The 26,020-nt window shown below is 37.6% G+C and overlaps 2 protein-coding genes and 1 long non-coding RNA gene across 4 annotated transcripts; 1 reads left to right on the top strand and 2 right to left on the bottom strand.

Annotated features, from left to right (window-relative positions):
- Window positions 1-1,735: 1,735 nt before the first annotated feature.
- LOC132124464 (uncharacterized) lies at window positions 1,736-11,196 on the bottom strand. The gene is made up of 2 exons (XR_009426765.1): window positions 11,077-11,196; window positions 1,736-2,078 (listed from the first exon to the last, which is right to left on the bottom strand). It is a non-coding gene; the product is annotated as an uncharacterized LOC132124464 (long non-coding RNA).
- A 514-nt stretch (window positions 11,197-11,710) lies between these two features.
- On the bottom strand, window positions 11,711-20,887 carry LOC132124060 (armadillo repeat-containing protein 1-like). Of its 2 annotated transcripts, none has more exons than XM_059534832.1 (7): window positions 20,660-20,887; window positions 19,674-19,882; window positions 18,493-18,584; window positions 15,224-15,410; window positions 15,008-15,124; window positions 14,669-14,743; window positions 11,711-13,596 (listed from the first exon to the last, which is right to left on the bottom strand). In XM_059534832.1, exons 2-7 carry the CDS (start codon window positions 19,833-19,835, stop codon window positions 13,405-13,407), a joined length of 825 nt encoding a protein of 274 aa, XP_059390815.1. In that variant the 5' UTR covers window positions 19,836-19,882; window positions 20,660-20,887; the 3' UTR covers window positions 11,711-13,404. The 2 variants fall into 2 exon arrangements, with proteins under 2 accessions (XP_059390815.1, XP_059390816.1); XM_059534833.1 differs by having other exon boundaries at window positions 20,619-20,887.
- A 951-nt stretch (window positions 20,888-21,838) lies between these two features.
- LOC132124059 (mitochondrial fission regulator 1-like) lies at window positions 21,839-25,932 on the top strand. Its single transcript, XM_059534831.1, has 7 exons — window positions 21,839-21,977; window positions 22,054-22,155; window positions 22,949-23,073; window positions 23,154-23,380; window positions 24,194-24,461; window positions 24,544-24,712; window positions 24,795-25,932. The coding sequence occupies exons 1-7, from the start codon at window positions 21,942-21,944 to the stop codon at window positions 24,840-24,842; spliced, it is 975 nt and encodes a 324-aa protein (XP_059390814.1). The 5' UTR covers window positions 21,839-21,941; the 3' UTR covers window positions 24,843-25,932.
- Window positions 25,933-26,020: the final 88 nt, after the last annotated feature.

Raw genomic sequence — 26,020 nt, forward strand, 5'->3', positions numbered from 1 at the left:
AACCACAGGACCTAAATTTGGACCCACGCACCATGTTTTAGTCCATCTGGCTGAACTAACCTCTCTGTATCTTGACTTCTGGAGATATATGTATGTGGAAAAGCTAGTTCCCTTCCCGGATCTGGGAATCTATGACCTTCTCTGAGCCAGATGATGACCCTAGATCTAAATTGAATCATTACAGAGCATTACACAACAAGATGCCATTCCATCAGCCTTTGAGGAAAAGAAAAATGTTTCAATTAAATCTCCAGTAGCAGCACAAGCATTGATTACACACACACATTTTCACATCCTCAAAAAGTTATTTGACATAAATTACGGGTGTCACATCATTTTCCTGCACATAGAATGTAATTTACGTCCGATCCCATTGACTGTGAGCTGAACCTCAAATAAAATCGTCAAACTCCCTGGGCAATAAGATGCACCTTTCTCTCCCATCAGCACACAATCAGCCCGCTGGCTGCAGGCAGATTAACAATGCAAATACTGCTCATGATAGTAACGACACATTTATGCACAAATACCGAGCTGTGGTCGATATCTTTGAGCGCCAGAGAGGTTTGGAGGCTCTGGCTTTATCTGCTTCCCTCTTCATATAAAATGAACTACCTAGTGAGACAAGAGAAGAGATGCATCTGTAATACTCAATAAATTCAAACATGGTTTAGTGGAATTCACAGCAACACTCTTTGTCTCCAAGGTGAGTTTAAAGGTCTTTATGACAGTTTGCTTTTCAGTCAGATTTAAAACAATGAAAAACATCAGGTTAATGAGTATAATGAAGATGCACACATAAATTATATGTATTACATAATGCTTTAACAACTATAAAAGGAGCTTTTCTAGATTGTTTTCTAGCTCCATATCAGTAAAATGTTTATTAACAGAGTTCAGTGACTTTATGAATATAATGTAAAAAAATAAAATAAAATGAAAAAGCTAAAAAGGGCTTCTGGTTACCTGTATTCTCCTGACTGTTGACCTAACTGACATAAAATAAAGCAATAAAGCATGAAATATTGTATCATATTTGGTATAAGTTACAAAGTTAGACATTAATGTGACTATGTTAAATTCATATTGTGGAGATTACAATAGATGTATCTTAGGCTGATAAAAATGTAGCACTTCTTGTTCACCTTGGCAGTAACAGCCCTTTTTATATTAATAGTAATAATAATACATACATACATACATATATATATATATATATATATATATATATATATAACGTGGCACTTCTTGTTCACCTTGGTAGTAACAGCCTTTTTTTAATAAAAAATATTAATAGTAATAATAATACATATATATATATATAAAGCTCCAAATCTAATCCTAAAGGAATTGTTATATTGGATACATAAAAATTTGCAAAAGATAAACATAAAAAAATATATATTTTCCATTTATATAGTAGACAAGAAAAAAATAGTAATCCATTGTTTCCTCAAGAATCTATTTTTAAATTATCAAACTCAAGTTGAGTCAAGAGAGTTTTATTGTCTTTGTGCTGTGTGGAGAAACATTAAAGGAATAAAATGTGTCACAGGACCAGGTTTTACATAAACACGTTTATAAATTATAAAAACTTAAAAACACACATCTAGCTTATATAAACAGAAGCCTTCATTTATGTACACTTAAATAAGTCAGATTAAATAACATTTTTGACTAGAACAAATTAGATGTTACTTAATTAGGCCTACCTGAAAACACACCTCTTAACAAATTCTCTCTTTTTTTATTTTTACTTTTTTGTATTTCTCTTATTTTACTACTGCTGTTCATAAGATATGCAAAGAAATCGACAAGTAAAGCAGTTGGCAGCATGGGTCTTAAATCAGTCTTTGTCTCATTGAGTCTCAATAAACACTTGCACACGGCCCTCACAAAGCTGTCATCAAACACTTAAGCACATGACAAGGCAAAACATGCACTTTGTCCTTAAATGTGTTCATTTATATAGAAAGCAGTACTTCAATGCATGAAAATGCATGTAAATCACAGACAACGAGTGCCCCCTAGTGTCAGGATTCACACAGTTATAAAAGTGTCAGACATTTCACCAGAGGCTTGCTGAGCACCGGCGGCGCCAGTGGGGTCCTGGGCAGTGGCGGATTTAGCAAATTGGGGGCCCAAGGCGAAGGTATGTATGGGGCCCCCCCATCCGATTTTTAAAAAAGAGCGAAAAAAAAAAAAAGACTGAATTGTGGATAGGCAGGTAAAGCTAATCTACGGGGAAGTGAAGTTTGAAGAGGAGAAAAAAAAAACTTCCCCTTTGAACCCTGCATACACTTCTTTACTCCAAAATGAAGATGGAAAGCAGAGACCACACAAAGTGTAGCACTACACAAACTAATAGTCACGATTGAACCCAACAGATAACAGATAACAAAATTTGCCAAAATGCCAGGAAAACCAGCACTGTTTATTATTTTTATAAGAGCAAATTAACATAACCAGCAAGACAAGTAGTAAGGGTAAACCCCCACAAACAGCCATATACTTAGCAAATATTGCATTCTACAAACAAACCCATGTACAAGATACAGGATATTGTAAGTGAATTGACATTACATTTGAGATTGAACATTTCAAACATTCTACAAACAAACCTATGTACATGATAGTGTGTGTGTGTGTGTGAGAGAGAGAGGGCTGAAGTTGCAATTGCCATTGCATAAGCAGACCCATGTACAGGATACAGGGTATGACAGAAAGTGTGTGTGTGTGTGTGTGTCATTGTCTGAGTGAGTGAGTGAGTGTCTGTGAGTGAGTGTGAGTGTCTGAGTGAGTGAGTGAGTGAGTGTCTGTGAGTGAGTGTGAGTGTCTGAGTGAGTGAGTGTCTGTGAGTGAGTGTGAGTGTCTGAGTGAGTGAGTGTCTGTGAGTGAGTGTGAGTGTCTGAGTGAGTGTCTGTGAGTGTCTGAGTGAGTGAGTGTCTGTGAGTGAGTGTCTGTGAGTGAGTGTGAGTGTCTGAGTGAGTGAGTGTCTGTGAGTGAGTGTGAGTGTCTGAGTGAGTGAGTGTCTGTGAGTTTCTGAGTGAGTGTCTGTGAGTGAGTGTCTGTGAGTGTCTGAGTGAGTGTCTGTGAGTGTCTGTGAGTGAGTGTCTGTGAGTGTCTGTGAGTGAGTGTCTGTGAGTGAGTGAGTGAGTGTCTGTGAGTGTCTGAGTGAGTGAGTGTCTGTGAGTTTCTGAGTGAGTGTCTGAGTGAGTGAGTGTCTGTGAGTGTCTGAGTGAGTGAGTGTCTGTGAGTGTCTGAGTGAGTGAGTGTCTGAGTGAGTGAGTGTCTGTGAGTGTCTGAGTGAGTGTCTGAGTGAGTGAGTGAGTGTCTGTGAGTTTCTGAGTGAGTGTCTGTGAGTGAGTGTCTGTGAGTGTCTGAGTGAGTGTCTGAGTGAGTGAGTGAGTGAGTGTCTGTGAGTTTCTGAGTGAGTGTCTGTGAGTGAGTGTCTGTGAGTGTCTGAGTGAGTGACTGTGAGTGTCTGAGTGAGTGAGTGAGTGAGTGTCTGAGTGAGTGAGTGTCTGTGAGTGTCTGAGTGAGTGAGTGAGTGTCTGTGAGTTTCTGAGTGAGTGTCTGTGAGTGAGTGTCTGTGAGTGTCTGAGTGAGTGACTGTGAGTGTCTGAGTGAGTGAGTGAGTGAGTGTCTGAGTGAGTGAGTGTCTGTGAGTGTCTGAGTGAGTGAGTGTGAGTGTCTGAGTGAGCGAGTGTGTGAGTGAGTGAGTGAGTGAGTGTCTTTGAGTAAGTGAGTGAGTGTCTGAGTGAGCGAGTGTCAGTGAGTGAGTGTCTGAGTGAGTGAGTAAGTGAGTGAGTGAGTGTCTGAGTGAGTGAGTGAGTGAGTGAGTGAGTGAGTGAGTGTCTTTGAGTGAGTGAGTGAGTGAGTGAGTGAGTGAGTGAGTGAGTGAGTGAGTGAGTGAGTGAGTGAGTGAGAGTCTATGAGAGAGAAAAGAGAGATTGTTCTCCACATGACACACTTCTGACACATAGAGTCCTACTTGTTGACATTTTCTCACAGGTCTTCTCACCAACATGATGTGCAGATGTAGGAGCTGTACCTGTAAAATAATAATAATAATAAAAAACATTGTCACCAACTAACAAAATGGTCTATGAACAAAATGAGTGTGGGACAATTTTGTGGTCCAATAAAAGGTTGAGTCAATTACCTTAGCTATCCAGAAGTTAGTGATGGGCTTCTTTCTTCTATTATGAAGTGAAAGAATAACAAAAAACAACAGCAGTCAATCATTGGGATTAAGAAATAATTAGAATTTTTCTATTGTTAAATGATTACCTTCTCTATTTTGCGTCTCTGTCCCTTCCTTTCTCTCTTTCTCATCCCTCTGTTTCTTTTCCTCCTCATGCCTGTTTTTAGTCTTTCTCTCCCTTGTCTGTCTTTCTCTTCCTCTACTCCTTTTTCTGTTCTTCTCCTGCTCTTCTTTATTGACTGTGTTTGAGTGCTGAGTGTATCATCTGCTTTTGTCTCTGTCCCTTCTCTCCTCCTCCCTCTCTTCCTCCTCATGCCTTTTTTTGTCTTTCTCATCATGTTCATACTAATCTTACTCTGCGAGCCTTGGCCTCAGCAAATTTTCTAACTATGGAGTCTGTATCAACAGTTTCCACTATGTCATGTTCGATGGAAATGACAGCCAGGGATGACAGTCTTTCTTGGGACATAGATGAGCGCAGATATGTTTTCAGTCGTTTCAATGTAGAGAAACTTCTCTCACCTGATGCAACTGTAACAGGAAGAGTAAGCAAGAGCCGCAGGGCTATGCTAAGATTTGGATACAGATCTAGGAGATTCTCTTTGTATATGTAGTTAAGAACTTCCAATGGTGATGAGATGTGTGGGGGGAAAGACTTAACAGCACCTGTAATTTCCATTTTTAGGTCCCCTGCATCCACATCCTCCATTGCCTTCTCAAACCTGTTGCAGCATTCATCTAGATTGCCTGCCTGTATGGTGCTTTTCATTATATCAGTGGAGTAGAGAAATCCATACAACTTAAAGAAGTTCTCCATGTAGGAGAATCTCTCCCTAGTCTTGACCAGGGCAGTATCAACTAGGTGTAAGAAGAACTCTCTTCTGAAACGTTCCTCTGCAGTTGAAGTAGTCTCCTCTGTGCCCTCATAGTCAAACTGCCTTTTTGTTTTTTTCTGCCGAATGTCTGCCCAGATCATCTCCACCTCCATCTTCTCTGCAATTTCCCTGGCATCTATTTTGGCGGCATTGAATCCGTGCTCCCTGAAATCTTGGAGGAAGTCTATGACTGCAGAGATTTCCCTCTTCATGGTCTCAATGCTCACTTTGGGGCCCTGTAGGATCTTACTAACTTTGTTGATAACGTACAATACATTGTACCACACCACACAACTTACCATAAATGGCCATTTCTTCAGTTCCCGGCAGAGGCTTGAAGCACTGGATGCACACTCTGAATCACTCTTTTCTATGGCAAAGTCATGTAAAGCCTCCAGGGCATTCAAAATTTCTGGAAGCTGATACCGTACAGCTTTTACAGCCTCCACACGGCATTCCCATCTGGTGGTTGACAAGGCCTTGATGGTAAAATCCTTCACATTCGCCTGGAGAATGGCCCACCGCTGAACAGAGCCACTAAAAAGATTGTAGAGTCTCTGTAACACACCATAGAAGTTGAGGGATATTGTGGATGATTTGGCAGCATCCCCAATGACCAGGTTCAGTGTGTGACTTCCACACGGGACACAGAGGGCTTTGGAGTTGAGGTCAAGGACCCTCTTTTGTACCCCCTGCTTCTTTCCCTGCATGTTACTGCCGTTATCATAAGATTGACCACGGCAGTCAGAGATATCCAGGTGCAGTGTTTCCAGATGTCCAAGAAAAAGTTCGAGTAGGCCTTTGCCAGTTGTGTCCTCTGCCAAAAGAAAGCCTACAAAATGCTCGTGGATGGACACGTCTTTGTGCAGCTCGCAATTAACTAGGCGCAGGACCACAGACAGCTGTTCATTGTGGCTGATGTCAGGTGTGCAATCCATTATGACTGCATAATATTTGGCCCTCTTCACTTTTTCAACAATGGCATCAAGGGTGCTCTTTGCCACATGTGATATCAATTCATTCTGGATGTGCTTACTCAAATAAGTGTCTGACAGCTCTTTTTCTTGGATTCTTCTTAAATGTTCTTTCATGAATGGGTCAAATTTTGCCATCAGCTGTACTTGTCCTAGGAAGTTTCCATTGCCATGCTCATATAATTTCTCCGTATGCCCACGGAAAGCAAGATTTCGCTCAGCTAGATGGGTAATTATGGCAAGCAATCTTTTTAAAATATTTCTCCATCTCTCAATTTCTGCCATCATTGCATTTTGGTTCAGCTGATCAATGGCTGTGCCTGTCTGAAGTCTTTGGGTAAGTGTGTGCCAGGACTCCATATGAGACACATGTTCAGCGGACCTCTCATGCTGTTTCAGGTGAGCTCCGAGGTTTCTCCAATTGTTAAAACCATCTGAACTTAAATGTGTGTTCCCCTCTCCAAAAAGTCGGCAACAAAAGCACATAACACAGTCCCCTGATTCACTGTAGATAAGCCACGTCCTATTAATCTTCTCCCCGTTCTTCATTTGGATGCAGTAATTATTACTGGTAAATCTCCGCCCCTCTTGATTTTTGGGGAATTCTACACCGGCTTGTATGGGACCTTTGCGAACGATCGCACATCTCTCCTCGGCTGTGAGCTTCTTAGGCCAGAGAGCCGGGTCATCTGTCAGCAAGCCCACAGTGCTTTGGTTGGTGGCAGCAGGATTAGCACAGCTAGGGCTATTACTACACTGTAAAAAAAAGAATTGTAATTTTAACAGTAAAAAACTGTAAAAAAGCAACGGAAATGCTTAACAGTATGTTAATTAATTGCTTAACAGTATGTACCCTTACAGTGAAAAACTGTAATAGCTCTCACAGGACATTTCATGTAATTTTACTGTAAAATACTGTTAAATGTACAGATTTTGGAAGAACACTGTTAAAAAAAAATACCATAAACTTACCATTGCATTTACCGTACCTTACCGTAAAAATAAAAATAAAATTTAAGGTATAAAACTGGAAGCTGTGGTTGCCAATACTTTACCGTAAAAAATACTTTAGAAACATTTATGTTTAATGGCATTGAACTAAATTTTACCGTAAAAAAACATTGTGGCTATTTATTGATGATGGCATAATCGTCATGTAGTGGCCTGATTCACTGAGCTCATAAAGAGTCTTATCTTTCATTGTATGGGGAATGTTTAATACTAATTAATATTTCATGTTTTTGAGTATTATAGCTCTGTGACCCTACCGCATGCAAGCTAGCAGTGACAAACAGGTAATCTGAAGAACTTTAAAAACACACGATGTACAAAAAAGGATTAAAACTTCTAACGTTATATGAGTTAGCCTAGATCAACACAGACATCAAGAATCGGCGTATGAATCTCAACAACGGTGACAATCAACAAAATAATCAGATAAAACTCTGAACATCACAAAACAAGTTACTAAAAAGTTGCAACAAAAACAACAGCAAAAATAAAAGCAGATAATAATAATAAAAGAAAATACTAAGGCAATTCAGCATAATTTATTCATGCTGCAATGCATGTTGGGAGATATTGATTGAGTTTTGATTGATGGCTCCCATCATGCACTGCACTTATATCCCCGTTGTTGAGATTCATATGCTGAATCTTGATGTCTGTGTATGTCTGAAAAATACAGTAGTTCAAACCTTTATTGTGCAAATTTTTTTTACAGATTCTTCAGATTATCACAACACGGATGGATCACATGCTGTAGAATCATAAGTCTACTACAATTAACTTAGTTTAAAAAAAAAAGGTAAATTTCACAGGGTTATTTTAAATTGTGTTGTTGTTGTTGTTTTTTTGCCCGTAAATTTAAGTCCCGTAAAACATAAAAGGTTGCCACCATTTTTTTTTCATGGTAAAATACATCAGCCACATCTGCCGTTTTTTTTTTTTTTACCGTAAATTTCACCGTTTTTACACTAACAGTAGAACTAGGCTAGGCGGTTGACTCACCAAATCCCCGTCATCGGTGTCAAAATGGCCATCACTGGACAACTCTTCCACCTCATCTGTGTCAACCTCGATAACTCTGTCGGTGACGGCGGGCAGCAACAACGTGATGTCCTCATTGTCTTGGTCAGCGTTATCCTCCTCCTCACCTAGCGCCACTTCACAGCTAACGTTAGCTGCTGCTGCTGCTGCTGTAATGTTAGCGCTTTGGATGTTGTTGTTCCAGTCTGTATTAGCAGCCGTAAAAAAGTGTGTCAACTTTGGCAGCGTTGCCAAATATTTATTGGCGTCTTTTCGCTTTTTTCTTTTAATTGACCCGCTTTCGTAACTTCTTTTCATTTTCCCGTTTTGATTTGCCTTGCGTCGTCTCTGTGTATTTCTCAGTCCTCCTGTCACTGACTGTGTGTTTATCTTTCGCGCCGCGCAGCGTTATGGACTAGTCCATTTCATTGTGAAAACAGGGGGTGTATGTGTAGGGACAGATAACCATGAACTGGACATTTTAACCACTACTTCAACGTTTCAACGTATTTCTTAAGAATATTAATAAAGTGTACCTTGCTTTTGAAGCATTCATGATGATAAGGGGCCTTTTCTTTTTTTTTTTTTTTTGAGGTTTGTTGGGGGCCCCCCTTCTACGACCGCTGGTAGGGGGCCCCAAGCAGCCGCCTACCTATGCCTCTATGTTAAGACCGCCACTGGTCCTGGGGACCCTGCCAAAAAACGCCTTGACCCCCCATTTGACCCCCCACACTCTTCCTGATTAAATATATATATATATATATATATATATATATATATATATATATATATATATATATATATATATATATATATATATATATATATATATCCGGGATAAATATAAAAAAAATCTTCATATCTTCAAATCTTCAAACTACGCAGAACAATGACAAATAATAATTATTTCGACATTTATTCGTACACTGAACGAGAACCGTTTCTGTCAGACGCGTCCGATTCGAGAACCGAGGAGCTGATGATACTGCGCATGTGTGATTCAGCGTGAAGCAGACTGACACACAGCTCGTCTGAACTGAACTGATTCTTTTGATGATTGATTCTGAATGAAGGGCAGTCATCGCCAATGACATTACATCGAGCGCAAAAGAACCGGTGAACCATTTTTTTTTTCAACTGTTTTTATTTGATCAAACAGTCCGACAGAACCGGTTCACTTGAGCACCAGCTCCTTTGCACCTTAAGTGACCTTTTGTCAAAGCAAAAACTTCCTCGAATTTTTTTTGTAATAACATTCCCTTTTGTGAATGCCTGCCCACGCCCAATCATAATATTAGTACAATTTATTAATAATAATTTATGAAATGTAAATAATTACGTAAATAAAATGACCAACATGATGACCTTTCACCTGACGACGACGACCTCATCCGACTGGGACGTTTCCTCACGCTGCACGCGCATTTTTTAATTGCTAGAGGATATTTTCAACACCGCGGCAGCTGATAAGTGGTGTTTCATTCTCAGCGAAGTGATTTTGATGTTTATTTACTCACTATTATTTTACAAGAATGATGTGATATGAGAACATGCGTTGTTTATATTGCTGTGTGTAGCCTGAAGTGTAGAAGTAACACTAGCGTGCTGTTTGAGGGAGAAACGTTTCACAGGCATCGAAGGGTCTTTTGTATGTTATTTGACTAAACTATTGTTATATTACAGTACTTATTTATTTTTTAACACAAAGTGCCTTAAAAATAATCATCACAATACTGGTAAGGCTTATTCAGATTTTCTCATTCTCTGAATTATCATTATAAAAATAAAAACAATTCAGAAATGAATTAAAATATAAGTATATTTTAAATGTGATGGAAATATTTTTCTACAATAGCAACAGTATTTACAACAGCAAGACCACTTTAGCCTGTAAACTCAATAATATCTCTGGAAATAAATGTAAAAATATCAATGTCAATAAAAAATGCATAATATACCTGACATCAAAGTGCAGAGTGAAGGATATGAATAACAATGTAGCCTGTCATTTGTTTACATCGCAAAGGTGTTCAATTTTAGACAACAACTACAACAGTAATAATAATATGAATCACTATATTCCAGTGTATCAGTTTTTTTATGTTTTGTATCAATATTTAAGGTGGACTTATTGATTAGGTGCAAGAGTAATAGTGATGGTTAAAATAATAGATTAATGCTGAAATAGTAAATTGAGCCTTATTCCTAGATGGACAGAGAGTGGAAAGTAATAGATCAAATGAGGAGATGGAGACAGAGGAAGAAAAAGAGGGACATGTAGAGGCACAAGTGACAGAAAGAGAGCAGGTAACAGCAAGCCAGGAGACAGAGGCTGGTGAGAAAGAGGAAAATGAAGAGGCACAAGCGTTTTCTATAGTTTTTACTATAACCACTGTTCTTAATTATTCTGTAGAACAGAGAAGAAAAAGCCATCAGGTTGGGACAATTTAAGACATTTCAGTTTCTAATCCCAGAGCTATTATTATTTTAAACTTAAAATTGTCTTCTCTATTGTTTCTTTTTCAAAACTGCATCAAAGCATTTGCTGCTGTATCAATACATAATCATCCATATCTATACGTGAATCAGCAAGGAATGCATCACAATATATTGCTGTATTGATATTTTGAATAGGGCCATTTAAAGCCTTGTGCCCCTCCAAAGGTCTCTGCACGGCCCTGTTCAGAGGGAGTGTCAGCCACGTTAAAAAAGTTAACCGCTTAAGTCATTTGTGGATTAATGCTTATTGGAGATGTGAACCGTTTAAAGCGCCAACCCTTTAAAGTTTGAGCATTCTGTTTGCAAACTGCAATCGATTAATTAATTAAAAACAAAGTAGTGAATATGCTTTGTTGTTTTTGTTGTTTAGTAGCAGTAATATGCAGTTATTAGACGTGTCCACTGTATTTTTTGTTGGTTTTCATGAGACCCCCCTTGAAATGACCAGGACCCCCCATTGCCCCCCCAAATCAAAATTGTCTGGAGCCGCCACTGTTGCTGAGGTCTCCTTAATCAGGCAGCTCTGGCTTTTAAAAGCCAAAACTTAAGAGTCACATAATACTAACACAATAACCCTCAGCTAAACTTGCCATAGGAGCACAGTATGTGCCTTATGTGTGTCTTCTAGGCCTGTGGCCCAGCTGAGGTATCTGACCCACTTCACATTGCAAAAATAGTGTCAGGGTCTTTCAAACATAAAAGTGTGTATGTTGGATAACGTGCACTGTGATGATTGATGAGGATTCCTGCAACTTTTTCATTGCATGGTTTTCACAAGAGGAGCAAAGCAGAATGACTTTGTCCTGATATCTCCCCTATATAGGGTGCACGGACAACCCTACAAATGCTGCTATACTTGTATTCAGGAGTTTGGACTGGGAACATGTTGATTTACCAATTAAAGCTTGGTGATCTAATGCCATTGGTGGTATAGAATGATAGCTGGCCATGCACATCTCTGCCGTCTAAGCAGGACAGTTTACACCCATCATCATGAACAAAACAGACTCTTTCTCTTCTTCTACTGCTGCAGAACTCCGCACATTCAGCTGCCATGGTGATGCTGGTAGTAAATCTATACTTGCCCCATTATTGTAAATAAAATCAGTTTATTTACAAAAACTGTGTTCTTGGAATAACAGTGAGCAGTAGCTTAAGACGCTTCAGGGAAAGATGGTATACAGTACAAGATGAGGGAAATAAAAATACAGAAAATGCAAAACTTAATTCAATTTGGATTTTGTTCATAAATATAACACTGATGGCCTCTATCTCATCTTAAACCCAACCAAAAGCATGCCACTGTGTGATTCAATTCTATACACTAATGCTGTCTATGTAACAAATCCTCAATGTGAACTGACATGATGAGAGTTAAAAAAAAAACAGTCTTAAAGCATTGCTGATTATGAGGAAAAATACAAAAGTGTGCAAACACTGATACCTTACAACAACCCAATCATAATGTGAAAAATAAAACGACAGGTAAATTTAGGAAAGGCCATATTCTAGTTTAATTCATTTTGATATTGATGTGTGTAGGTCTCCGTTTGGGAATGCACAAGCGTTAAACTGCGAAGTACATGAGACCATCAGTTTCAGGACAACGTACACACATCCCTGAGCGGACTGACCATCCTGAATGCAATATGTGAGGTCGGTTGATTATCTAAACAGTTAAAAGACACCGTGAGTCAGGAAAATCTCAAGGGGTGATGGTCATGCAGAGGTGACATAACAGCACATAACAGGTAAGAAACCGAATCATACTTTTGGCTAGCAGCCGAAACCCACATTAAAAATGACCGCATGTATGTAAGGCCCTAAACAAAACATTCAGATTTGTGGTATTTAGGAATACATACACAAAAAAATCATTTTATAAGTAGTTCGCATGGCAGAAAGGAAAACTACATTGACATTTAAGCACAAAAAAAAAAAAGTTTATAATATAAATTCCTAAAAGGTCAGAGCTATTTTACTCTGGTAACTATTTTAGGGTAACTGGTGTTTGGCACATGCTGTAACATAAAAAGTTAGCATTACACACATAGTAACAGCCATTTCCTGGTGGCGTTAAACCGTTAATTATTATTAATGAACACCAACCAGTGCAGGTGTTTTAATTATGTTCTTTGTGAAATGAGCTCTGTGGGGAAGAGTGAACCATCACTACACATTTCAAACCTAAAAATCACATCTTCAGAAGGCTTTAGAAGTTCAGACGAAGCAAATAAAGTGGATTTAAAGCCGAGAAAATTAATTAACAAGCTACATAGCAAAAGGCACACACAGAAGGAACGGAGTTAAAAAAAAATATGCATGCTTTGAAAAGTGCAGATGAATAAAGTAATATTAGGATTATCAAATAATTGAAAGACAAACAAAAGAATTGTTTAAAATGTACAAGAAAGCTGAGATGAAGGGTTAGAACACATCTGAAAGCACCCACATTTGTAGAAATTTAGAAAACCTCAAGGTACGACAAACCTGGCGAAACCCCCCAAGGCATGGTTTAGTCTCGACAGAAACAAACCTGCAAGGAGAATCTGGGACGCATCGTTTGAAAACCTTCCCAGGGTCAAACATAAAAGGTGAATAAGAGAGCAAATACACACATGAAATGCTTTCTGTGAACTTCTCCCGGTTACTCTCAGGTTTTAGTGTCTCGTGTGGTGCGTATGCAGCGCTAGCATGAGTTTCACGAGCAGGTTGGATCCCGTAACCATTTACAGCCGCCTGTCGTGGCCTTTTTTATAGTTGGAACAAGGGTAGTAGTTTTTTGCGGATGCGCTCGGCAGTCTGGCACGTGGAGGATGGGTCACCAGTAAAATGAGCGGGACAGGAAGTTGGCGGCCGTGCTCAGCCAGCTCGCACCATCCTGCATGGAGCCCAGTCGTGTCACAGCCTTGTGCTGCTCCTGAGATGGGCTCTCGTCCTCAGGCAGATAATCCGGCAATTTTATGTTCTGCTCGACCACCACATCCGAGTCCCCTTGGAATGGGATTACAATCTGGATGGAAGGGAATGAGAGAAATGGGAACAATCACCCATTTTGTTATCATTTCTAAGCTTGCAATCAGAATACCATTATTTATATATTATATATAATTTTTATACAAAATAAAAAAATATAAATAAGCAGCCAAAACAACAAGATAAAACATCTTCATGATACAAAATGAAGGAACTATTTAGGCCAAGCGATATATCAGATACATATTACTTATACTTAATATTCAAAATAATATTTAGGTAAAATAGGACACATAAAAACAGAAAGATATATTCTGCCTCAACTTCCTGTCTCAAAAAGGGGATGCATTCACAGAAGAAAAAAAAAGGGGGGAATAATTTTGGCCTTTAACCACTTTGTCTATTTCAGTGAATTGGTTCATTACAATAATTCTATCATTTATTTTGCATCATCACTCAAAAATGGTTAAGGAAGCGCTCATGTGGTATTTAAGAATTATAAACTTTTTAAAAAAAACATTTAAAAAAATTTAATTTTATCATTATTGTCCTTATTGATGCTAATAGTACACTGTCAAATATACTTCAATGTGTTACTTGCCTTTCTTACTAAGTGTGAAATTTACTAGCAATTTCAGGGGGAAAATTGTTTTTACACCAGTTTTTTTTTTACTATTCTAAACCAAATACATCAATTAATATTTTTTACTTATATTAGTCCAGCCCTACTAACTATATTGCTGTTTTTCTTTTCATTTGTGTCTGTTCAATGGAATCAATCAGACCATTACTCAATCAATTGTGCCACCTGCTGGTTAAAGGAGGAAGTGCATAGTAAAGCAGTGTCCAAGACCTCCAGGATGAGGGGAAAACGAGTTAAGTCTTCTGATGGGGTGAGTGTAGCAGGGTTCAGCTAAATACCTCACATAGCAAGAAAACTGTGACTGAATGGTTTTACTGATTTTACATGGAATGCAAAAAAAAGCAAAAGCCAAAAAGGAAAGAGGTCTAGTTTAAAAAGGTGAGAAGATGACTATTGTCATGCTTTGTTCAACCGTCTATTTATTGTGTGCATTCAGACCAGAGATCTGTTCATTTGATTTACTCACCTCGGATCCATCTTCCCCCTTCACTACTTGCTGTGCCTTCATGACTTTGGTTGAAGCTATAGCAGTTCCCAACGCCTGAAGAATGAAGAAACAATATGAGAACCCTGAAATTGATTCTCTAACAGCATCTCTGATCCATTAAGTGCGATTCATTTCTTAAGAATCACTTCTTTCAAACTGGATTTAATTATTCTTTATCTCATAACTCAAAAATGTTCACGGATGTCCAAACCTGGCACTTTAAATGTATCAATTGTTTTTTTTTTTTTAATACACTTCACTGGCATTCTTACGCAGTCAGTAGATGGTCATAATGATTGGGCTAGACTGTAAACTCACCTCAGCCTTCAAGTCTGAACGGATCCTCACCACACATCTCTTCACAGCCATCTGGAAGGTAAAGCTGATGACACCTTTGATCTTGAGCAAGGCTTCTTCACAAAGACTCCTCTGAGCCTGATATAAACAAGAGACAAAATGTCAAACTGTGCAATACCAAATATCTCCATACGTTCTGATTAAAGGTTCCATTACAAGCTGTTTGACTGCAGTTACCGAATCATCAAGCCCGTCGATCTGAAGCACCACCGTTTTGGCCCGTTTGTTCGTTGAGCCCAGGAAAAACTGTGCTTTTTTTCTGCAAGAGGCTGCTTCTGCCTGCTCGGCTTCTGTGCTGCTGGAAGTCTGCAGGATCTCGTAGATCTCAGAAGCTAGTAGCTTGGTCTCACCTGGCGACGTGCCCCTAGTGAAACACATCACAGATCACTGTAGGATTCACAACGGATTAGAAAATGCTGCCATTGCCACTGTTGATGAACAAAGAAATAACTGAGCAAATACGCTTGTCTACACTTGTTAAAAGATCATGTATTTTACATTTCATTTTTTTACATTCACTGCTGATATTTAAAAAGGTCATCACTCCAGCAGACAAGGAATTACACGACATAGATCTGTGCGGGGGAGAAATCTGCCAGCATGAGAGCTGGAGAAAAGTCAGTCTGATGGAGCTTGAGCCAACTAACCTTTAGCACAGACAATATTGGGATTCATCTATTGTCGTGCATTCCATATGGTTTAATATCACAAGTAAACTAATGCATATTGCACTTAACTGAAGTCAGTTTTAAAATTAAGCGACTGATGCATCATAGTGAGAAAAGCAAATAAAAGAAAAATAATATTTTTTATATATATATATATATATATATATATATATATATATATATATATATATATATATATATATATATATATATGGTTTCACTGGGTCTCAGCTGTTTAAAAATTATTTCTGAAAAATAATAATGGATTATTAACAAATTTAAGCTGTTAAGCCTAAACTACAAATTTTCACACTTTTAAAACAATACGAAAACAAAAATGTTTGCATAATATGATAAATCGTGTGAGCTGAATACATTTGACGGTGTTGAAAGTGACCATTCAAAGGAAAGTGCAAGTGTGTGTTGTGTATTTGCAAGTGCTAGTCACAGTCCCATGCTTGCAGAACCGCTTTTGTGCACGTGAAGCAGAAAATGCTCTCTCATGAGTGTTTTTCCACATGCGGATAAAATTGTGTGCACTCGCAGAGCATAAATGTGCGCTCACAAGGATGGTTTTCCATGCGTTTCTGTTATGTGTGCGCGTCTTGTTTTCAAATCAGGAGTTAGTAAGAATTTGTAATTAGCCAATCAGTTATTTGATCGCTAACTATAGTCAAGTGACCAGTTCATTTATTCAGGTTAAAAAAGACAGTAGTTCCTTGACGTCAGCATTTTAGGTCAGGCGTGACATCAGGATCTTTATATCCCCTACAGGTGCTAATAGGGGAGATGCAACGCTGCCATCACTCATGCAGAGTTACAGGAACGGACATCTGCTCGCTGCCATATCTGAGCTGCCAGACCTCAAGTTTCCCATGTGTGCCTGAGGGAATGATGACGGCATCTAAAGTCTCCGTTAAAAGGAAGTTGTACATCAACCTATGCAGTAAACAGCTAGTATTAAAGACACAATGTGAGAAAACACTGAACATTCATCAAAAAAACTTAATTCATAGTTTAAAATAGGTTTTTTCTGAGATCTGCAGTGTCATCGGGGTGATGAAGGATTCCTTCACTTCCTCAAGCCATAAAATTTCACAGACTGGGGCGATACACGACCTCTACCCAAAGTCGTTGTGCAGGAAATAGTGACAGGCAGCTTGTGGAACTGCAGGGCAATCCTTGATGGTGTCTCTGCTAACTGAAGTGACTGGTGAATCGAAGGAGGCGGGGAGGGAGTCGCCCTGAGAGAAGGATACACAGCTCTCTGCCAACCATTGGCACTTCTGTCTAAGGTTCCATGTAAACAGTCACTGTCTAAAAGCCTGCAGACTTTCACACTTGAAATAAGCCTGACCTGCAGTAGCATACACACATACTTGGATCCTGCCTCTATACTTAGCCATGGGGGTGTCAAAAACATGCAGTTGTATGAATATTTAAAGAATAAGTTGGCATGTGCAGTGCTGTTTGACATGAGGTAAAAGAAAGCCTGAGTTTCATGCTTTCTAATGCACAAAAAAGGGCTCAACAATATATATATATATATATTTATTTATTTTTTATTTTTTTGTGCAGTAAATCAGATGTGTTGGCACTATTTGCTTCATAAAAAAAAAAGTTATAAAAAGTAAAATATTATTATTATTGGCTTGTATATAAAATACTACTACTTTATTATTAATATTATGTAATAAACTGTTGTCATTAAAATTACCATTACTATATAAACATCACATTTATTAACAATTAATTTGATATTTTTTTAATGAAACAGCAATAATATAGATATATGACATCTATAAATCTATAAACAATTTTAATGGTGCTAATCCTCAATTTCAACAAAATCTACATTAGCTAGCTCATATCATATTTTGTGATATTTACAATATCATTCAAAAGTTTGGGGTCAGTGCTCTTTTTAAATAAGTCTCTTATGCTCACCAAGCTTGCATTTATTTGACCAAAAATACATTAAAAATAGTAATACTTAAAAAAAAAAAAGAAGAAAGAAAAAAGTTCATGATTCTTTTGCATATTAAGATTTTACATATTTAATCCCATGATGGAAAGTTGAATTTTAAATTTGTCATTCTAATATGCTGATTTGGTAGAGAAGGAACTATTATTATTATTATTATTATTATTATCATTGAAAACAGTTGCTTAATTAAAAATTTAACCATTAAATGAACAGCATTCTTTGAAACAAATATTTTGTAACATTAAAAATGTCTTTACTGTCACTTTTAAACATTTTAATGCATCTTTGCTGAATAGAAGTGTTAACCTCTTCAAATAAAACTAAACTCCTACACCATCTTTACTGCTGAGCGTTATGATTCATTTTTCCTTTTCACCAGGTAAATGTATAAGAAATATGAAAAATCCATATTGATTGAGCAATATTCAGAACAAGGCCCCTGAACATGAACTCCTCTGTGTCTATAGCAGTATGATATTCTCGCTGGTGTCTTAGACTGACCTCTGCTGGACATTAACCCATGGCGAGCAAAACAAATGTAACTGTGTACTAAATCAGGTTGCTTGACAGTTCACATTACCTTACAACAGCAAGCTTGCATCATCACTCCCGTTTAGTGTCAAAACAGACAAACCTGCTTATGACAGGATGACCTTTCTCATGCGCTTAAAATCTGCTAACCACACACATTCACTTCAACTAAAGCAGCAGGATGAGGTTTTCTGCGGGAAAGTGCAAAGCGAGCTCGTGTTGCCTTCATGTTTTGTGGCAGCATGACGGGAGCGACTTACTTCTGCATGATGTTCTGCAGGCTCAGCATCATTCCCAGCTCGCCCTTCATCTTCTCCCTGTTGGAGCGGCATTCTGCCAGGTAGCGCACCGCCTGGAAGGACACAGAGCCATTAAGGGTCACACAGGGCCATTACAGAGGCAAACCGCCAGGCATCGCTGTGATAACAAATCCGTTAACAGAACACCAAGAACTACTAGGGTCAGAGTTACTGTGTGTGTGTGTGTGTGTGTGTGTGTGTGTGTGTGTGTGTGTGTGTGTGTGTGTGTGTGTGTGTGTGTGTGTGTGTGTAAAAGAAAGCGTGTTATTCCATTATAATCCAAAAGTCTCCACAGGTGTCATGAACCATCTGAAAGAGATAAAACTTAAACTGTGGCCCAAACTTCAGAGGGCACATTGAAATTCTGGGGTTCAAAATCTAATTTAAACCTGGGCTTGGAGTTTAAGGATTTAAAAGCATGAAGACATGAAATATTTTAGGTTATATACACTAAGTCCCTAATCAAATAAATACATTTGTGACACTGGCCATATCAACTCTTTTAATAAAAGTATAATGATAATAAAATAATAAATAATACCAATAATTAAATAATAATTATAATAGAATATAAATTCATTATTAGTTACAAGTATAGCAGGTGGCAGTCATGTTACAAGTCTGGATGGGCTTTGCTTTATCTGATTGGTTGATATTGGTATGATATGGCTGGTATGAGTTTAATAATTACTATTATTATTATTGTTTATATAAAATATAAATGTTTGAAACAATATCAGTATAAATAATATTTTAAACTATTTAAATATCAAATATAATAATGTAAAAATGTTTGGAGGTGTAATTCAATAACTTGACATTATAGCAAGTTGTAAAAGCTGTCTATTATTCTTTATACTGAGATATCTGAATTGAAGGTAAAGCTGAAATCGCTTACAGTATACTAATAAGATTTCCCAGAAAAATTTTAACATTTTAGCTATCAAAACATTACTCTTATTTTTTGAGAATATCACCATTTGATTATTATAATAAATGTTCTTAACGGAACACTATCATCATCATCGATCTTTAAGTTAATAAAGACTCCTAATTTGATTCCTTAACTACCAATATGCTAACATAGTATTACACTGTTGAAAGAAAGACCATCTGCAAATGTTTCACAAACACAATCTTACCAATAGCGCAGAGTAGACGACTTGTGGATTGGGGTGGTCGAAGAAGAGAATGAGGCCTGACAAGCAGCCTTGATCTTCAACGATAGCTTGTCTGTTGAGGGGGTCAGCAGCTAAGTCCCTCAGCTGATTGACCACAGCCAAGGCATCAGGCTCCCCGCTCATGGTGCTCCCACACCAAGGGCCATGCACATGAAATACACAGATCTTAGCTGAGGAGGAATAAAAATCAGAACTGGATTACTTCTGATACTGTGGAACATGCTGTCAATGACAGAAAGCATAGGTAATAATAAAATAACAACATAAAATCTGGTATAATTGAATTACATAAAAATGATTTTAAAAAGTTTCCTAAAAAAATTGTATTTTATTTTATTTTTTTAAATATACACTATCATTTTTTTTTATTATTGTAACTATATTATCTAAACAAACAAAAAACGCAAAGCTGAGATTTATTGTCTGACGTCAATATACATTGTCGCGTGTCCTTCTGCAATTATTTACATATGATCTCTATGCATTAAACGTATTATCATTGGCTTTTATTCATCATGAACCGAATGATCAATGATGGTCATTTTTGATTCACACAGCACAGCATAGCATAGCATTGCATAATGTGGCCTTTAAACAGGCCCTGTGCTAACCGGCGTCACAAAACAATGGCAATCTGAATTTTCATAAAATTGTCATAAAACTTCATGTAAATGCAAACATTTTGACGCTGATTTCTCAGTCATATTTAGTCTACAGACATCAATACAAGTGGATATGAATGTCTTTCTATGAACAATAACAAAAACAATACCGAGTCCTGGTAATAGAGATAATTACAGTATCGGTATACGCATATAAATATACAGCTATATGAAGCCAAAACATAATAATACATGCATTATCAGTGAATTTGATTGTGATGTGCATGGTATCTATCTTGTTAACCTTGTGTGTGTTGTGGCACTGTTGTCCACGCATAACCTTACAGCAAACACGCCCAGGACGACTCGCTTCAGATGATCCCGTCCAGTCAAAGGCTCAAACCCGCCGTCTAATTAAGTGCTGATGGATGCGCAACTGGGTGAAGCTTGTGTAGTAACGACGACGATGAATATGGTTAAACATCTCAATGATAACGGTTCTGGTTAGGCATTTTTGCCCATTATCTGCGGAGTTTTTAGCACCCTTTACACTTCCTGGATTTAGGCAGACTGATTGGAGGATGCGAAATATGACGCCATGCATTCTCGACCAATTAGAAAGGGTTTTACTACGAGACAATGTGATATACATACAATATGAATTACTATTGAATCGTTTTAATTCTGAACCAAAACTTACTAAACTATTTGTAAAAATACAAAGAAAGCATCAGGACAAAGGAAGCAATTAAAATATTATTCATATATTTTATTGGGGCAATATTAAAATACATAATCGCTTTAAAAATACACGAAAAGCAAGCCTCGTGTCTGTGAGTCATAACTGGTTTATGATTGGCCAGTTGTATTGTCAATCCACCACTCCAAACCAGTGGCTGGCTCCGTACTCCTAGGACCTCCCCATTGCTGGAATATGCTCAAACTCTATTGGCCAATGCTGTTGAGTCCCGCCCTTGTTCTCAAACGACAGCTCCCACACTGTGGAAAAACGTAGCCTTTGGGAAAAACCGAAAAACACTGGTAACAGCTGGATAGCATTAGCATAGCACAGCTAGGATCATATTTGTCTGTGACACTGCATTTTACACGGTAAAACACCGATATTTTCTTAAATGTCCTATTAGAAATTGCGACAACTTTTGTATATAACTAAGAGCGCCTTTAATATAACACTTGGGTTTTAGCGCCTTTAACCTTTGTGTTAGAGTCCTCAGTTTTCGGTATCTGCTGTTAACCGACACACTCTCGTGCTTTACGAGGAAACTACTAGAAAAATGTTTAGTATCTCAGTCTTTTCTAGCAAATGTCACGGTGAACATCACGCTGAATAATGGCTGTTTGCCACATAGCAACTGTTTAGGAAAGCAGGAGTGCAGGAGACACGTTTGTACAAGATGCTCTTCTGCAATGTGAGAATGAATTAAAGTTCATTATAACGGTTTTTTCATGTGGAAAATCAGGGTACTCTATAGAAAAAGAGATGTTAAATAAAAAATTTAAGTGTAAAAGTGATTCTAACATTGTTTTCTTTTTTTAGGGGGGGTTGATCTGAAGATGGCCTAGCACAGATCCTTGATGATGAGACCGATCTGAGTGAAGTTACAAGATGAGTGGAAAGCCTAGACTGATAGAACTGGACCTGGTAAGATGTACAGAATTATATGTAAAGTTTGCACTATTAATGATTGGAAGAATGTTCATCTTTATGTCTCGCTCAGGCTTTCGGATCATCATCAAAGTCTTATGGTTCATCCAGGAGTATTGTCAGAAGAATTGCCACAAATCTTCCCTTAGCGCCCTGCCCTCGTGTCCATTTTCAGGTAACATGTCAGTTTTTGTTCATTCAAATGTGTCAAGTGCATGTTATGTTTTTAAATATTTTCTATTTTAGTATTTTCAGGTTGTCTTCATTCATTTTCATTCTATTATTATCAGTGTTTTCCACCTTTATTAAATTTTTTTACATCTCAAAACCTTTAACACCCTCCATCTTTGGACTTTTATTCTTCATTTCTCCCATATCATCGGATTTCCGTCTTGTTCTGTTTTGATTCCATCGTTGTGCTGACAATAAACAACCATGAATTTTGGACAGGTTTCAACTCACAATATCAAATCTAGCCTTTTCCTACAGTCTAACCTTTAAAACAAAAAGTATGATGACATTAAACTCACCTTGAAACTTTTATTACTGTCTCTGTTTCTCTCTTTTCTGCCCTTCCTTCCAGCTGTCCTGTATGTCAGGAATGCAGCATGTCTGCTCTAGGTCAGTTCTCTGGATCATTGCTGAAAAATTTAGGAGTTCTTTTAAAAAAAGTTTTGAAGTGCTTATTTTTTTTTTTTAATACTGCCATTTATATTCCTTCTTGATAAAGAATGTCATTGTAATGTTCTAATTGCTTCATTATTCGCTAGGCAATGTTTAAACCGGTTTGCCTGATGCTGTTTACTTTGCCGTGGCACTGTGAAAACATTTGCCACTTGTTCTGCTGTTGTAGTTCTGACTTTGTTTGAGTGCTTGTGTGTCTGTGAGGATTTGTTTGTTATTGTTGTGAGACTTGTAAAGTGCCCAGAGCAGGTGTTGTAATTATTAACTGTCCTTGGGATGTGTAGCTTCATCCATTCACTGCAGGAGCGAGTTTCCTCAACAATTCAGATGGGCCTAATGGACTTGTGGCCACACTCGCTGATGTGGGCTGGATGGAAAGTGAAGAGAGCGATGGTGCTGGCAGAAACAGGTGAACATATTTCTAAACTGATTTAGAAAACAGAAATTTGAATGTCGTAATCATCATGTATGTATCTGTATGTCCTGCAGGTTTGAGATGGAGTCTGGGTTGTTTTTCCGTAACCAGCAGTGCAGACCCCCGAGACGTCGGCGGTCATTACCCAGCTTGCACCAGGCTGAACCTGCACCACAGAGTCAGACAATCATAAATGATGAAGCCATTCAGAAAATCAGTGCTCTGGAGACTGAGCTGGCCAAACTCAGAGCGCAAATCGCACAGATCGTTCAGGCACAGGAGCACAGCGCTCAATCCACAGGTTGGTTGCAGTGCTACTTTAGTATTACTAGTATATACTATTTCAGTATTTATTAGTATTTTGAAGTAGCTTTTATTTTTATATTTGTAGTTTACATTTTAATTTGTAGTTAGAAAAGGTGTTAAATCAGAGAAGAGAGTCTTATATTTATAATGTCATAGCATATACATATTTATATATATATATATATATATATATATATCTGTATATATATATATCTGTATATATATATATCTATATACATATCTTACTCAGTATTTTTGTTTTTCTGTAGAAAATCTTAACTTCCTTGAATCAAGATACATTTGCTTGAGATGCAAAATGAAGATAGAAATCCTTGTTTTCTGAGAAATGTAACAAAATGAAGTGGGTTTATGCTTGAAACAATAACAAATGTTTGTCAATGGGTAAGAGAAATAAACTTTGAAAAGGTAATGTTTCTGATCCTTTAGGCAGATATTTGTTCTTGCTTTAGTTATACCCACTTCAATGGGATTGATTTCTGTGTCCCTTCCAATTTATTCCATAAATTGTCTATAGATTGTCTTAAAAAAGCCTTACATTTACCTTCCTCAAAACCCTGTTAGATGATTTTCAGATTTTCTCAGCTTTATTTCAATTAACAAAAAAATAGTTGTAATATTTTTAGTTATAATGTAATATCAAAGTCTTGGCATACTTGCATAACTTATGTTTCTGGCTTCAAAATTGTATTTTACTTTTTTATATACACTATATATAGACATAAAATAGCACTCTGCTAGTATTAGTACTTTTTACCCATTTAAAGTCGCAATTTTTGTGTTGTTTCAGCTCCAGCACCAGGTGGTCCCCCTGTAGCCCAAGCTCCACCAATGGCTCCAGTTCAACCTCCGCCGCCTCCACCACCACCACCACCTCCTCCTCCTCCATGTCCCAGCATGCAGAGAAGCTATTCCGCCATTGATCTCATCCGAGAGCGGCGTGGGAAAAAGACGGAAGAGAAGACAGTACTGGACTCTGCACCTAAAAAGACAGAGCTTCCCAACATGCTAGACGTACTGAAAGACTTGGGCAAAGTGAAGCTGCGCGCAGTTAAGAGGTGAATGTTATAGGGCTATTATGGCATACAAAGGTGATTGTAAACACTTACCAGTAGAGTTCATTTGTCCTTTCATTCCCAGTCATCAAGAGGACACAAAAGCAAAACCTGTCGAGCCCACAGATGCTGCAGCATTAATCGCTGAGGCCCTGAAACGCAAGTTCGCTCACCGCTACCGGAGTGACAGTGAATGTGATGGCAACTTAAACTTGCTAGCTCCTGAGAATAAGGGCCATGTAGAAGCACCGCAGGTAAGAAAAATCACTTGGAAAAAATGATATCAAACGTATATTGTCAATGGCGCCATAGTCACTTTGTGCCATTGCTTTGCAGTTTGGACAGCATATGCTAAAATCAACTGGAAGGAAGAAACTGTACTAGGATGGAGCAACTCATCTGAACAGGTTAATGTAGTTAACGTGATGTTTCGGAATAGAAAAAAACTGCTAACTTTTCTTTTTAGCCATCAGAATGTTGTTAGTATTAATTTAGGTAAGCATGCAAATGTCAAACACTATGCAGTCAGTCTGGTTTCCCTATTGGATATGTTTAATTTTGCACTTTGAAAGGTTCAACTCTATCACTACATCTTGTACAACAGCCAGTCCAATCATTAATGCCAGTTACACAAGAAATGCCTTCTTTTTGTTGGGTTTTATGTATGATTTTATATGTGGATTTTTTTGGATCTGTTGGAAGGTCAACAGTGCAAGTATTCGACCTTGTTAGATTTCTCTCATTTGAAGGGATAATGTTAAATGAAAACACCAAAGTGTGTGGATTGTTCTTTATCAGTAGTTTTATGTGTATTTTTAACAACTTTTTGCACCGAAGTTGTCTACTTCAAAGGTACAGTTCATACTTTGTTTTTTGTAACAGTAACTATAGCAATTATGAACAACACTTTTGTGATCATACATAAGGTTTATGGTGCTGTCAGTAGTTGAAGAATTCTTTAATGAGTTAATTTAAAATCCTTTTTAGGTTCTAATTTATTATTTTGGAATGTTTCCGAGATATGGTTTCTGGATGTAGTAATTTAACCATTTATTCAAATACTTGAATAATGTAGTTTTGTTTGTCTATGACATATCAAACTTGCTATTTCTAATCCAGTGCCGTTTAATTAGACAAAAGTCTAATCACCAGAATAGTTTGACAGTGTTTGTACCTTTAAAACATGTTTTGTTTTATTTTGTTTTGTTTTTTGCACAAAAAATGTCTGCTGTGCACCAAAAGTTATTGCATTTGAATATTACAGTACAGGATCTCTCATTTCAAAGATTTATACTGGATTTAATGGTCAGCACATAGGAATAGTACCTCAGAATTGAAGGCAATCTCTTAACCAAGACATATTTTTGGTTTCATTATAGATTGTGATAATTTATCTAAATGGGTTGATTATATTTCACCCTACAGAACCATTTTTAATGGACATTAATTTCTTGAATAAACCTAAAACTGTCAATCTGTGTCTTTTTTTTCTGTATTGAGGCTTTTATTTGGCTACCTTTTGACACCCATCACATAATTAAGTTCATACAGAACAGCGTGAC

Source organism: Carassius carassius, chromosome 42 (genome assembly GCF_963082965.1).
Source record: "Carassius carassius chromosome 42, fCarCar2.1, whole genome shotgun sequence".
NCBI lineage: Eukaryota > Metazoa > Chordata > Actinopteri > Cypriniformes > Cyprinidae > Carassius > Carassius carassius.

Bases quoted from the DNA above. Each gene is read 5' to 3' on its own strand.
- LOC132124060 (XM_059534832.1), bottom strand. From the start codon at position 19,835: ATGAGCGGGGAGCCTGATGCCTTGGCTGTGGTCAATCAGCTGAGGGAC. The intron at 18,585-19,673 runs GTAAGATTGTGT...GTGTCCTTCCAG, and splicing joins TCGTCTACTCTGCGCTATTG to GCGGTGCGCTACCTGGCAGA. The intron at 15,411-18,492 runs GTAAGTCGCTCC...GTGTTTCACTAG, and splicing joins CTGCAGAACATCATGCAGAA to GGGCACGTCGCCAGGTGAGA.
- LOC132124059 (XM_059534831.1), top strand. From the start codon at position 21,942: ATGAGTGGAAAGCCTAGACTGATAGAACTGGACCTG. The intron at 22,156-22,948 runs GTAACATGTCAG...TGGGATGTGTAG, and splicing joins GCCCTCGTGTCCATTTTCAG to CTTCATCCATTCACTGCAGG. The intron at 24,462-24,543 runs GTGAATGTTATA...TTTCATTCCCAG, and splicing joins AAGCTGCGCGCAGTTAAGAG to TCATCAAGAGGACACAAAAG.